This window comes from Trichosurus vulpecula, chromosome 7 (assembly GCF_011100635.1).
Source record: "Trichosurus vulpecula isolate mTriVul1 chromosome 7, mTriVul1.pri, whole genome shotgun sequence".
Taxonomy (NCBI): Eukaryota; Metazoa; Chordata; class Mammalia; order Diprotodontia; family Phalangeridae; genus Trichosurus; species Trichosurus vulpecula.
Window position 1 is genome coordinate 9,597,372 of NC_050579.1, and position 12,130 is coordinate 9,609,501.

General features: G+C 47.1%; 1 protein-coding gene across 1 annotated transcript in view; it reads right to left on the minus strand.

The window, feature by feature from the left end:
* DIP2A (disco interacting protein 2 homolog A) overlaps nt 1-12,130 on the minus strand; it is a 117,499-nt gene that overhangs the window by 71,702 nt on the left and 33,667 nt on the right. The window contains exon 2 of the mRNA XM_036766992.1: nt 2,978-3,049. Coding sequence (XP_036622887.1) covers nt 2,978-3,049 — 72 coding nt within the window. The remainder of the gene's footprint in view (nt 1-2,977; nt 3,050-12,130) is intronic.

The window sequence follows — 12,130 nt, forward strand, 5'->3', positions numbered from 1 at the left end:
TACTCCACCTGCACAGCACCTCTCATTTGGCCCATTCCACCCCGCGCCCCCCCACTCCCCATCCTCTCTTGTCTAGATCCCAGCCACCCAACTGGTCTCCTTGCTCCAAAGCCCTCACTCACCCAATCTACCCCACATCCAGCAGCTAAGTGATCTTGCTAAAAGCACAGATCTAACGGCATCATAAACTCCAGTGGCTCCTACGCCTCTTCTACCTGGCTTTTAGAGGCCTTCCAAATCTGGCCCCACCCTACCTTTCCAGCCTCATTAGGCCCCTTCCCATGTGCCAAGATCCAGCTAAACACCCTTCTTGCTCTTCCTCACCTACAGCACTCCCATCCCCATGACTTTTCACTGGCTGTGCCCCATGCCTAGAATGCCCTCCCTCTTCAGTTCTACTTCTTAAAATGCCAGTTTACTTCCACACTCTGCCCAAGGGCCACCTTCTACAGGAAGCCTCTCCTGATCCCTCTTCTACCAGCTGAAAGTCCCATTAAGTCCACTCTCTCCCTCCCTTTGCCATCTGGCATTTCTTTCGTGTCTCTGTGGTGCACCCTTGTAAATGTCTATATCGTGTCCAATAACAAAACAGGCACTCACTAAGGCAGGGATTGTTGCCCTATTTGTAACCCCAGTCCCTGGCCCAGAGCCTGGCCCACAGGAGGGGCTTCTGGACTGTTCAGTGACTGACTGGGAACCGCCTTCATTGTCTTCTGAGTGTATTTCAAGGGTGGCCAATCCCTACCCTTTGAGGGTGAGCATGATTTTTGGAAATCCTAATGACCAGCCAGGTAACTGGCCCTGAGTTGGACCAAGGAAGTCAGGAGAGACATCCATGGGACGCTTTTGCCCAGTTTGGCTCAGCTTGTTCCAGCTGTGTCCTAAGTATAGATGAGAGAGTAGGAGCAGGCGAGGGCAGCCTCCTTTCATTGTCCTGTCCCTGCTGCTGCATTTCAGCTGAGAGTGGGAAGGGCGGGTGTCCTTGCTTTACTCTCCTGTTTACTGCGCATGAAGCTTACTTTTGGGCTTGAAAAGATGCTTTTTACGAAATTAAGAACAGCCCCCTGTGCCTGTACTTTGTAGGGTTTTTAGCATAAAACAGTGTTGTACTTTGTCACAGATTTTTACTGCATCTGTTGAGACGATCACATGGTTTGGTATGTTTGGGGTTTAAATACGATTAATTATGTTGATTGTTTTCCACATGTTGAACCATCCTTTATACATGCCACTTGGTCGTAATAAATGCTTTCTTGGATAAATTGCTGCCGCCCATTTGATGGGATTTTGTTTAAAACTTTTGAGTCGATGTTCATTGACGATACTGGTCTATAGTTTTTCTTCTGTGCTTTATCTTTCCTAGTTTAGGTATTAGAACTATATTTGTCTCATAAAAGGATTTCTGGTAGGTTCTTTCTTTCAATTTTTGAGGACAATTTGTGAAGTCTGGGTACCAACTATTCTTTACAAGCTTGACAGAATTCTCCTGTGAACGCATCAGGGCCAGCAGTTTGTTTTCCCCCCTGGGGTAGTTCCTTTACAGCTAGATCCATTTCCTTTTCTGAGACTAGACTATTTCAGCTCTCTGTCTGGTCTTCTGACAGTCTGGGGATGTTAGAGCTCTGAAGGTCTTCCTCTATTTCTTTTGTGTTCTCAGTTTTGTCAGCACAAAACTGGGCAAAGTAGCTTCTGCATGTTCTTTTTATTTCTTCTGTGCAGAGCTTCCTGCAGGGACAGCAACACAGGGAGTAATCCGTGGGGGATTCTCAAGAGCAGCCGTCTGGGCACAGTGACCTCCCAAGCAGCAGCATCCTTTGGAGTCCTGCCCGTGAAGGCATTCACGCGCCCAAGGAGGAGACACACAGGGAGTACTGAACACTGAAAATGTAATACAGCAGAGCTCAGATGAACAGAAATCCTCAAATAATTAGGGTTTCCCCACCCTGCTTTGAAGGAAGAGGGAAATCACAAGAAAAACAAGACAATCAAAAAAGTCCTAACTCTCACGGACCACAGTTATACAAGGCCAGAGAGATGGCCTGGAGGCACGCCAAGAACCTCAAAGAAATACCACATTAGGTCCTTCGAGCATATTTACAAAGGTAGGGAATGAAGGTTAAAAGAAAAAGGGTTGTGCTGAACCCAGTGTCAGGAAGACCTGAGTTCAAATCCAGTCCCACTCACTTACTAGCTTCGTGAATCTACGCAAGTCACTTCACTCTGTTTACCTGAGTTTCCGTATCCGTAAAATGAGCTGAAGAAGGAAATGGGAAACCCTCCAACCTTTAAAAGGGGTCCTGAAGAGCTAGATACGACTGAATGACAACAAAAAAGACATTCCCACAGTAACAACAAAACCTAACTAGTTAGGACAACTACTAGAGTGAATGAATCTGTGTGTTTACGTAGTGTTTTTCTTAAAGAAGGCTCCATGATGCCGGATAATGAGGGTCACAAGTTTCACTTAGCAGTGAGCCTTTTATCGTAATGCTCTAAATACAGACAGATTGTGTAAAGAAAAAAGGCATTCAAAGAACTCTGATAAATGCATGACCCATCTGACTTTAGCTGACAAGGGTAAAGCAGGGCTCTGGCCTCCTGGCAGACAATCAGGGGGCTGCAGGTGCACGACGAGGACAACACGGTCGTTTGTTTGGATATAACTGTTCTTTGTTACGAGGCAGAATATTAAAAACAAAACCGCGCATAGATTTCTTCACTTTCTAAACGGCTAGTTAACATATGGCCTCAGTCACTGTCCTTTATTCTCTCTAAGACTAAGGCCCATACCCAATATTTGCCCAAGCTCTCCTGAAGTCTGACACATGACATACAAATCCTGGCCTGATCACCTGTGCACCACCACAGTCAGACAAGTCGCTCCTCCTGCTCAAGCAGAGAGGACATGACAGAGCACACGCTTACAACCCCGCAGAAGGATGGGGACAAGGGCGCTCACTCACATGCAACCTCCTACCTTGAATGAGCGGTATGTAGCGTGCCAGCAGCTTGGCCCTCTTCTTCTCGTAGCCTTTTTGAGTGATGTCACCTAAAAAAACATTTAGAGAAATCTCAGTTTCGACTTCAAGATTTTCTCTTAGGTTTAAAACTGATTTCCTGAGAAACTATGAAGCAGGGCATGGGCCAGTGTAGTGGCTGAGCCTTCCTTCACAGTTCAGTTCTGAAATACAGTCTCAAGTCTTAGAATCAGGGGTGACAGCAGCGAGGCTTAGTCCATTAGGCATGTTATCCTGCTCTGGAGTTTTACGTGGAGCTTTCTTGGTGTGAATAACCAGTTAGTCCTAACGTGGGTATCTTCCAGCAAACACACCATGCACAGCCATTCCACGGAAGCAAAACAAACAAAAACCAAAAGCCCACCACATACACACCTTGCAGCCAGACAAACCCAGAGACAAACTATTCCAAGGACATATTACCTATTGTCCTATTTAGTTTCACAAAGAAAGTAAAAAAAAACACCAACTCTCCAGGAGTGAATTGGTCTGCTCTTGAGGAAAAGGCTTTCCCCTGCACTTAAAACCTAACTGTAGAAGCAGGAGGTAAGAAGATGCCCATCCTCGCCATCTCCTACCAAACCAATGACACCAGCAGTAAAAGAAATGCCAGGGAGAGATTGTCCACCAAGGAATATACAGTCCTAGAAAGCTGGATATTCTGTAGTGCCTAAAAAGTTGACATTATACTTTTGAAAACAATTTAGCTTACATACAAATATAATTGAGTACATATACTTAACTAGGTCTTAGCGTCAGTACAATCTCTCTAATTCAATTTACAGACCCTTCAAGTTAGCGCCATGTGATGGTGAGAGGAAGGATGCCGTGAGCAGTTCAGCCTCAGAACGTAAGATTCTTTCCTATACGGTAGCCAGAGAGTGTGAAGGAAATATGCACCAGCCACCCCCAAACACCCCCATGCACCTTCAGAGCATGCCCTTGGCTAAGCTGCCAATGAGGAAGGTTGCAATCAGCCCTGCTGCCAAGGGAAACAGGTGCCTAACAGGGAAATACTAAAAACTTCAAGCCCTGAAAATCCAAAAGCCATTTCCATCGGCAGTAATAGCTGTTCAATTCTAAGGTAACAGTTCAAGTTTACCCCAAGTCCGTGCCCCTCCAACCTCAGAGAGAGACCGGTCGTTGCTTAAAGAGCCCGGCACCATGGACTGTCCAGGACAAGCAGCCCATGCAGTTCACACTACTACTTTCTGATTTCAAATTAAATCACATGGGGAAAATGTACAGCACCAGGGTCTTCTCCCTCCAGAAAATCCTATTACTAAAGATGTGACTAAATAGATGATGCCTCAGCAGTCTTGGTATTATTCACGTATTAGTATCAAAAGGAAACAAAACGGCGCATATCTTGTTCTAACTTAGTGCAGAACACTGTTTTGGAAATGTATAAACTGCTTTCGAGTTCAGGACAAACTAAGTATAACTGCACAGCCGGGTCAGAGTGGGTCCTCAGATGCTCTGACCCAAGGAGTCAAATAACTAATGACCACACGACATTTAAACCAGCCCGATGTGTGGGGGCACACGCTCCATTTCAAGACAATACAAGAGCATTTGCTGGAGACAGAAAAGCAATGTCTCATGCCTTACCTTCCTTGGTCTATAAAACTCCACAGTGCAGCCAGAAGCAGCCTAGGCCAAAATCCTTCAGATTACCCAGTCTCGATTCAGTCTGCTGGCAGTCAGTCTCTGGACCACAAAAGCAGATCAAAGTATGAGGTTAAAGGGAAAAAGGTCCCTGAAAAGTCTGACTGTGGTATTGACTTTCCTGTTGCTGTATCAAGGTCAAGTTCACTAATCCTACAAAAAAGGGATGGGAAATGAGGATGCTTTCCTTGCCCCTAGTGAAGAAAAGTCTCGAGTCAAAAGTTTCAGCTCTGGAAGGCCAGGCCCTGCACAGCTGAGATTTGTTTCCTTCTGATATGCTCCGAGGATTCTGGGTTCCGGGTTCCACAATTGCTCCCCACCCCCACCATAGAGGCCAGGCCAAAGCATCCCAGGCTCCTTTGTAATGTCTCATCCTTGCAAAGAGAGACCCCCTCAGGCCCTCCCCACCCCCCACCGAACCCAGAAGTACATCTGGTGGGGCAAGGCCCCAGCTGCTGCCATTCAGTCTCACGCTTCCCCTGGTTATTAGGGGAGACAAAAGCTGTCTAATGATCTCAGTCCCAGGAACCAGCTGAGAGCGTCTCAATTGAAAGCTAGAGCTTGGTTCAGAAGAACTGGACTTCTCAGTCTTTTCCATGGAATATTTGTTTAAATGCCCAAGTTTAGGCCTACGTAAAAAAGTGAATTTCTAAATGCCTTCAGTCCAACCCAGTTTTCCCAGGCCTTGCCATAGGTAAGGCTTAGAACATCCTTTCCTTTCCAAAATACGATCCCTCCCTCTGCTGAGGCCCAGCTCCAAAGGCCTGCCTGGGCACACCAATCAGACCCAGCACATGTCTGTCATATACAAGCAATGACACTGTCCTCCAAACACTCCACTGTCAGCCTGACCCATGCCTTTGATTCCACTTCAAGGAGGGCTCCCTGACTCCAATCTGACTTATTCTCTGCTTTAATCATACAAAGCATGAATCCCAATCTCATCTCATGAAATTCAACAAAAAAGATATTCTGATGTTTCTATAAGCTGTCCCAAAGACGACCCGGTGGTTTGGATGAGGCTAGCAAACATTTCCAAAGTTAAAAAGAAATACTCTACAATAACAATAACTAGCATTCATAGCACATTTGAAGGTACACAAAGTGCCTTCCACGCTCATTTAATTTTCACAACAATCTGGAGAGGCAGGAGTCTCACTCAGCAGATAAGGACACTGAGGCACGCTGAGATACAGTGGCTTTTCCAGGGCCACACTAGATATCAGTAAATATTTGAGGCAGGCTTGGACTCTAGGTCTTCCTGACTCAAGGGCCAATGTTCTAGTCAGGATACCAACCCTAGATGCCCCAACCAAAGATACTCCGTCTCAAACAAAGTCTGAAAATTAAAATCACTTGTGAAGTTGAGAAAGCCCAACGAACCCTGGTAACAACAGGCAGAATAGCAGCGCAGCACAAGAATGACTATACAGGCAATTCTGCGGTGGACCTGAAGGACGTGCTCAACGTCTCACACTTCTGTATAGGGCTGGCTTTGTGTCGATCACACATGAAGTGCAATCTGTCCTGGCACTGCTAGGAGATCTGTCTGAACTATCCTCAATGCTGCCTGGATACGGCGCGGCCTCGGGCTTTCCTTTTGTCCTGGGCTGCCTTGGCCAAAGATTTCCTCACCCAGTGGCCGGCCAACCAGGCCCGAGTCAGGTGCCACCAGCTTAGCTAGAGTACTGCCCGGTCCACCGTCAGGCCCAGGTGGCCCAGGAGCACCGGAGAAAGCACCAGTGCAGCCTTCCAAAGGGCAGGGTCACCACCCCAGCCCCACCTGGAGGCGGAGGTCAGAGAAGCTCTCAAGGCAGAACCTCCACCAGTCACTATTCAATCCAACAGATTTAGACCCAGCCTCATTTCAGCAAAGCCCTACACCCCTCAAGAGGGCCTGACACAAAGGGGCTGAACGACAAGTACTCGATGAGTCCACTGACCCACAGTTTCTGGATGCCAGGCTCAAATGCAACATTAAGTCAAGAGCTCTAAGGTGTAGACATGCACACTGTGTACAAACACCTGGTTCTGTCAAGGGCAAGAAAAACTTCTAGAAACCAAAGAGCCAGAAGCAGGATTAGAAATAGGACCAATTGTCAGGGACGAGAGAAAGTCTCTTTAGACTGGAGAGACCTATCCATGTTTGAAGGCAAAGGGGAAATAGCCAACAGAGAAGAGAAAATTGAACAGGCTGGTGAGGAACAGCCATGAGAGTTAGGTCTTTTGGGCATTAAGGCATCAGTGGAATTCCCCTTAAAAATTTTTTTTGATCATTCTTTTCAAATTTCTAACTAGTTATAAATGTGAAATGTAAGATTTTTAGAACATTATCTTGTCTTTCATCTAGATTAACATGAGAACACAATAAACTGCATTTAACACAGTCCAAAAAAAAAAAAAACCAACTCTTCTTCCTAAGTTCAAATCTGGCCTCAGACACTTAGGAGCTATGTGACCCTGGGCAAAGTCACTTAACCCTGCTGGCCTCAGTTTCCCCCTCTGTAAAATGAGCTGGAAAAGGAAATGGCAAACCACTCCACAATCTCTGCCAAGAATCCCCCAAATGCCGCCACGAAGAGTCGGACGTCTGCTTCAGAACATCCCCAGCCGCTTCTCCTGCTGGCCTCGACTTCCCAGAGTGCCTCACACTCTCTCACAAGGCAGGTTTTTTTCCTTTCAATTCCAGGAGGTCACCAAGGATACGAGTACTATGCTTGCCCCAGGGCAGCCTTTCAAATACCCGAAAGGCACTGCCTAATCTTATCCAAGTTAAACGACCTCATTCTTTCCCCTTCCAATCAGAAGGGGAAGGTGGGACTTTTGCTGCTGACCTTTAATGATTCTGGCCTTTGTTTGAATGAGGCAGATAAAATGAGATGTTTTTTGTATTTCTCAGCACTGAGACAATTGGGAGGCATTGATTTGTATCTGGTGTGATATTGGGGGTGGAGAACTTCTCCCAGCCCAGCCTGGGTGAGGTGGGGCCCTCCAGGCCCTGAACAGGATACATAAGCACAGAGGTTAGCCTTCTCTCTGGGAGCTCTGAGCCACAGCAGGAGTGACTTGTGACTCCGAGCTCCCCTGAACACTCAGATGTTGATAACTACAAATTGTATTTGGTCTGTAATTCAGGATGCTGGTTTTTTCCCCTGAACTAAGTAAATGATATTTGTATGCTGGATTAAAGTAAGATTGTTAACCCCTTATCGTTGCTTTCCTTAGTAAAGGAGATGAAAAGAACCTGGGCTGGCAGCGTTTTGTGAGCTGGTTGTTGCTGGCTTTACACCCTCACAGCAGCTGCTAGCCGGATTGTTGCAACAGGCTCTGGCTTGTTAGCAAAGGCCCAGCCCCTAACACAAATGCCATCAAAAGCACTAGCTGAGGGGCAGCTAGGTGGCACAGTGAGTAGAACACCGGCCCTGGAGTCAGGAGGACCCGAGTTCAAATGCGGCCTCAGACACTTGATGCACGTACTAGCTGCGTGACTTTGGGCAAGTCACTTAACCCCAACTGCCCTGCCAAAAACAAACAAACGCACTAGCTGTCCAGCACGCAGAGGAGGAAGCTCTGAGGCAGCCCCCCACCCCCACGGAGGTCATTAGAACTAGGCCAGCAGGACCAGGCTCAGAGAGTGGGATGGGCTAACTCTGGGGTATTCCACCGATCTGCTGCTCTATTTCTTGGCCAGTACCAAGTAGTCTTAATGACTGCTGCTTTGGAACACAATTTAAGATCTGGTGTGGCGAGGCCACCTTCCCCAGCACTTCCTTTCATCGATTCCCCTTTGTTCTTCCAGATGAATTTTGTTCTTATTTTCTCTAGCTCTATAAAATGACTTTTGGTAGTTCGGCACAGCACTGAATGAATTAATCTAGGTAGAATTGTCATTTTTATTACATTAGCTCAGCCCAGCCACGAGCACTGATGTTTTTCCAATTATTTAGGTCTGACTTAGTTTGCATGAAAAATGTTTTGTATTCATATAGGCCCGGGGTTTGTCTCGGCAGGAAGACTCCCAATATTTTATGGTGTCTTCAGTAGCTCTAAATGGAATTTCTCTTTCTATCTCTTGCCGTTGGGCTTTGTTAGTAATATATAGGAATGCTAAGGATTTATGTGGGCTTATTTTATATTCTGCAACTTTGCTAAAGTTGTTTTATTATTTCAAGTAGTTTTTTACTTGATTCTCTAAGTAAATCATCGTGTCATCTGCAAAGAGTGATGACTTAGTGTCTTCTCTGCCTATTCTAATGCCTTCAATTTCTTTTTCTTCTAGTGCCACACTGAGTAACGGTGGTGATAATGGGCATCCTTGTTTCACCCCCAATCTTACTGGACATGCTTCCGACTTATTCCTATTACATATAATTCTTGCTGATGATTTTTGGTAGATGAGCATCATCTCTCAGGCACTCTCTTCTCTCTGGGTTTTCATGACCCTCCTCACCTGGTTCTCCTCCTACCTGCCCAACCTCTCCTTAGCCAACTCTGAGAGCCCTGTGGGTGGGTGCCCCCCAGAATCCATCCCAGGCCCTCTTCTCTACACAGTTTCATCTGGGGATCTCAGCTGCTTCTCTGGGTTTAATTATCACCTCTATGGAGAGGGAGGGGAGGGAGGTGAATATATGTATGTGCAGCTATAGATAACAGCCCCAGTCTCACATCTCCAGCTGGATATCCCACAGAAGTGTCAAACTCAATGGTCCCAAACCAGAGCTCACAACTTTTATCCCTAAATCTCTGCACTCCCCCCCTCTTTCAAGTGCACCAGCACTCACTCCCTTTTGGCCCTCTCTCCTCATCCATATCCAATCTGGCATCAAGTCCGAATGTCTCTACCTCCTAACATCTCTTCTTTCCTCTGATACTGCCCCCACCCTGGGGCAGTCGCCTCCGTCTGGACTGTTGCAACAGCCTTCCGATGGGTCAAGTCTCTCCCCACTCCGGTCCATAAGTACCTTTCTCCCATCAACTCCAGTGGTGCCATAGTATCTCCAAGATCCAGTACGAAATCCTTCCTAAGCCGGGCCATCCCTCCCAGTGCACTGGCCTCCTGGGAGTGTCCCCCCGCCCCCACCTTCCCCTCTCCCTGCTGGCTCCCCTGGCCCCTGGCCCCATCCGTGCCTCAGAACAAGGCATCTGAAGGAGGCTGCCCCTGTCCACTATGCACACAAACACAGGTTCCTAATCCTTCACCCCTGGCATGACCAGGCATCCCACATCTATCCCGCAGGTAGAGTTCCCAGCGTGTTTTGTCCCCCTTTAGACTGGGAGCTCCTTGAGGGCAGGGGCTCTTTGTTGCCCTTCTTTGGAACCCCATTGCTTAACACAGTGCCTGGCACATAGTAAGTACTCAGTGACTGGCTGACTAATCCTGTCTATAACAGGAATCCCTGGAGCTGAGGAGCCTGGGGGGATGGCATGAGGTATGACATGGTCAGAGCTGAGCTTTAGAGAATGATGACCATAATCTTTACAGCACTGTGACTGTAGAAAATCAAGGCATTCCAAGCTGTAAATGGCGGGCTGAGCATTATCTCCACCACCTCTGCACCAAAAGTCACATTAAGTTATTATAATGGGCTGCCAGCCCCCTGCCCAGTGCGGTGGAAATGGAGACACAGGGGCAAGTATTTCTTGAGGGGGCAGAAGGCAACCCTTCCGGAGACCACTCCAGCAGCCCCAAGTGCTATCATGGGTGGGATCAGGACTGTATGGGTCTATGGGTCAACTGTACATGAAAAGCTCCCAAGTGGGGGCAAGGAGTGGAGAGACTGGGCTTTTGAACACAGAGACACCAAATATCAGCCCTCAGGCTTCTCTCTCACCACATCTTCTGCTTGAGTTACAGAATGATTGGATGTTAAGTGTGGTCTTCTTTCCCTTCCCTTCCCTGAGTCAAATGGCAAATTAATGGGAAGAAATAAGACAAAGAAAATACACACGGCATCAGCTACTCTAAACTAAGTGCCCACAGTGCCCAGGCTTGCCCTACATCAGGTGTTTGCTGTATGTTTGAAAATGTCAACCCAAAGTCACAACTTCAAAAGACTTGAGGAGTAACTTAAGCAGACATGCATGCTGCGTCCCCTCTTGCACAAAGGAAGCCAACGAGGCAGGCAAGGCCTTGGCTATTTAAGGGAAGGTCCCAGGGGAGGAGAGGAGGGTAATCCCTTCCCAAGCAGGCATGGCATGGGAGGAGGAACAAGAGGGAGCCAGAGGGCTTGGGAAGTGTGACCAAGGAAGGAGGATGTTCTGCTTATCTGAAAGGGTCCCAGCTGCACACACCATTTATCAGTCTGAGCTAGCCTAGCTGGAGCCAGGTTTGTAGCTGACACACTGACAGGGCTGTTAGGGTTAAGAGCAGCAAATCATGTCAGCTTGGGGGGTGGTGGAGCTTCGTCTTGGAGAATAGCACAACTCAAGAAAACAAGGTCAAGGGGCCCCTTCCGGTCAAGGTGACCCCTGGATACGCCAATGACCACAGAGGGAGCACCTGGTCAAACGTTATCTTGGGCACCCCCCGGGAGGAGCACCGAAGCACTTAACAACAACGAAGATCAGCATCCAGAAAGCCAACAGCAGAGCGAACCTCTGAGGGATGAGCCCAGGCCTCCGAGGGCAGCTTTACGAAGCTTCTCAACCAAGTTCAGAGATAAAGAAACACGGCTGGGCAATGGTTCTGATTACAAAGCGGGATCAGAATCGTTTGATTTTCTCAATATTCCCTTTTTGCCAAGGGAGGCTTGTCCCAATGGCCCCTGACAAGTTAACGTAACACCGACAAGACTATTTGTGATCACAGGACAAACCAAAATGTCTAACATCACAGACTAATTTAGAGGGGGAATTCACATGACACCCACACAACTGAGGAAACTCAGTACACAAATACGGGAAAGGAGACAGAGAAAATACATATGGTATCATGTACCTGAACTCTACTCCCACAAGGCCATTGTTTGCACCACGTCAGGCATTTACTATTTACTCTGAGACAGTTCTGACAACCACAAACATCGTGAGATATCTGACCCACTGAAAATTATATTTAAGTTTATATAGAAAGCCTTTTAAATCAGTAACAAATTCGCCCTCCAAGTCACATGGAACCCAAGAATAAAGTAATTCTTCGTCAGACGAAAAGGTATCTACCGTGAAAACCTAAGCTATCAACTGGGCTCTTGAGTATGAGATGTTTTTTTCTCTCTCCCCTACTCCCCCGAATTGAATTTTTAAAAAGAAAGAAACTCTTTATAACAAAGGTATACAAGGGCAAGTAAATCAAAATCGATTCCCAAATTGGTGATGCCCACAAAGCAGCTGCTTCTTCAGGCTTCTGGAACAGGCTGGTCAGCGCATTGATTAGAACCCAAAATCTTTCAAAGTTGCTTTTTCTCCACAGCCTTGTTGGTGCCCAGTTCTGTCAATTCCTTCTGCAC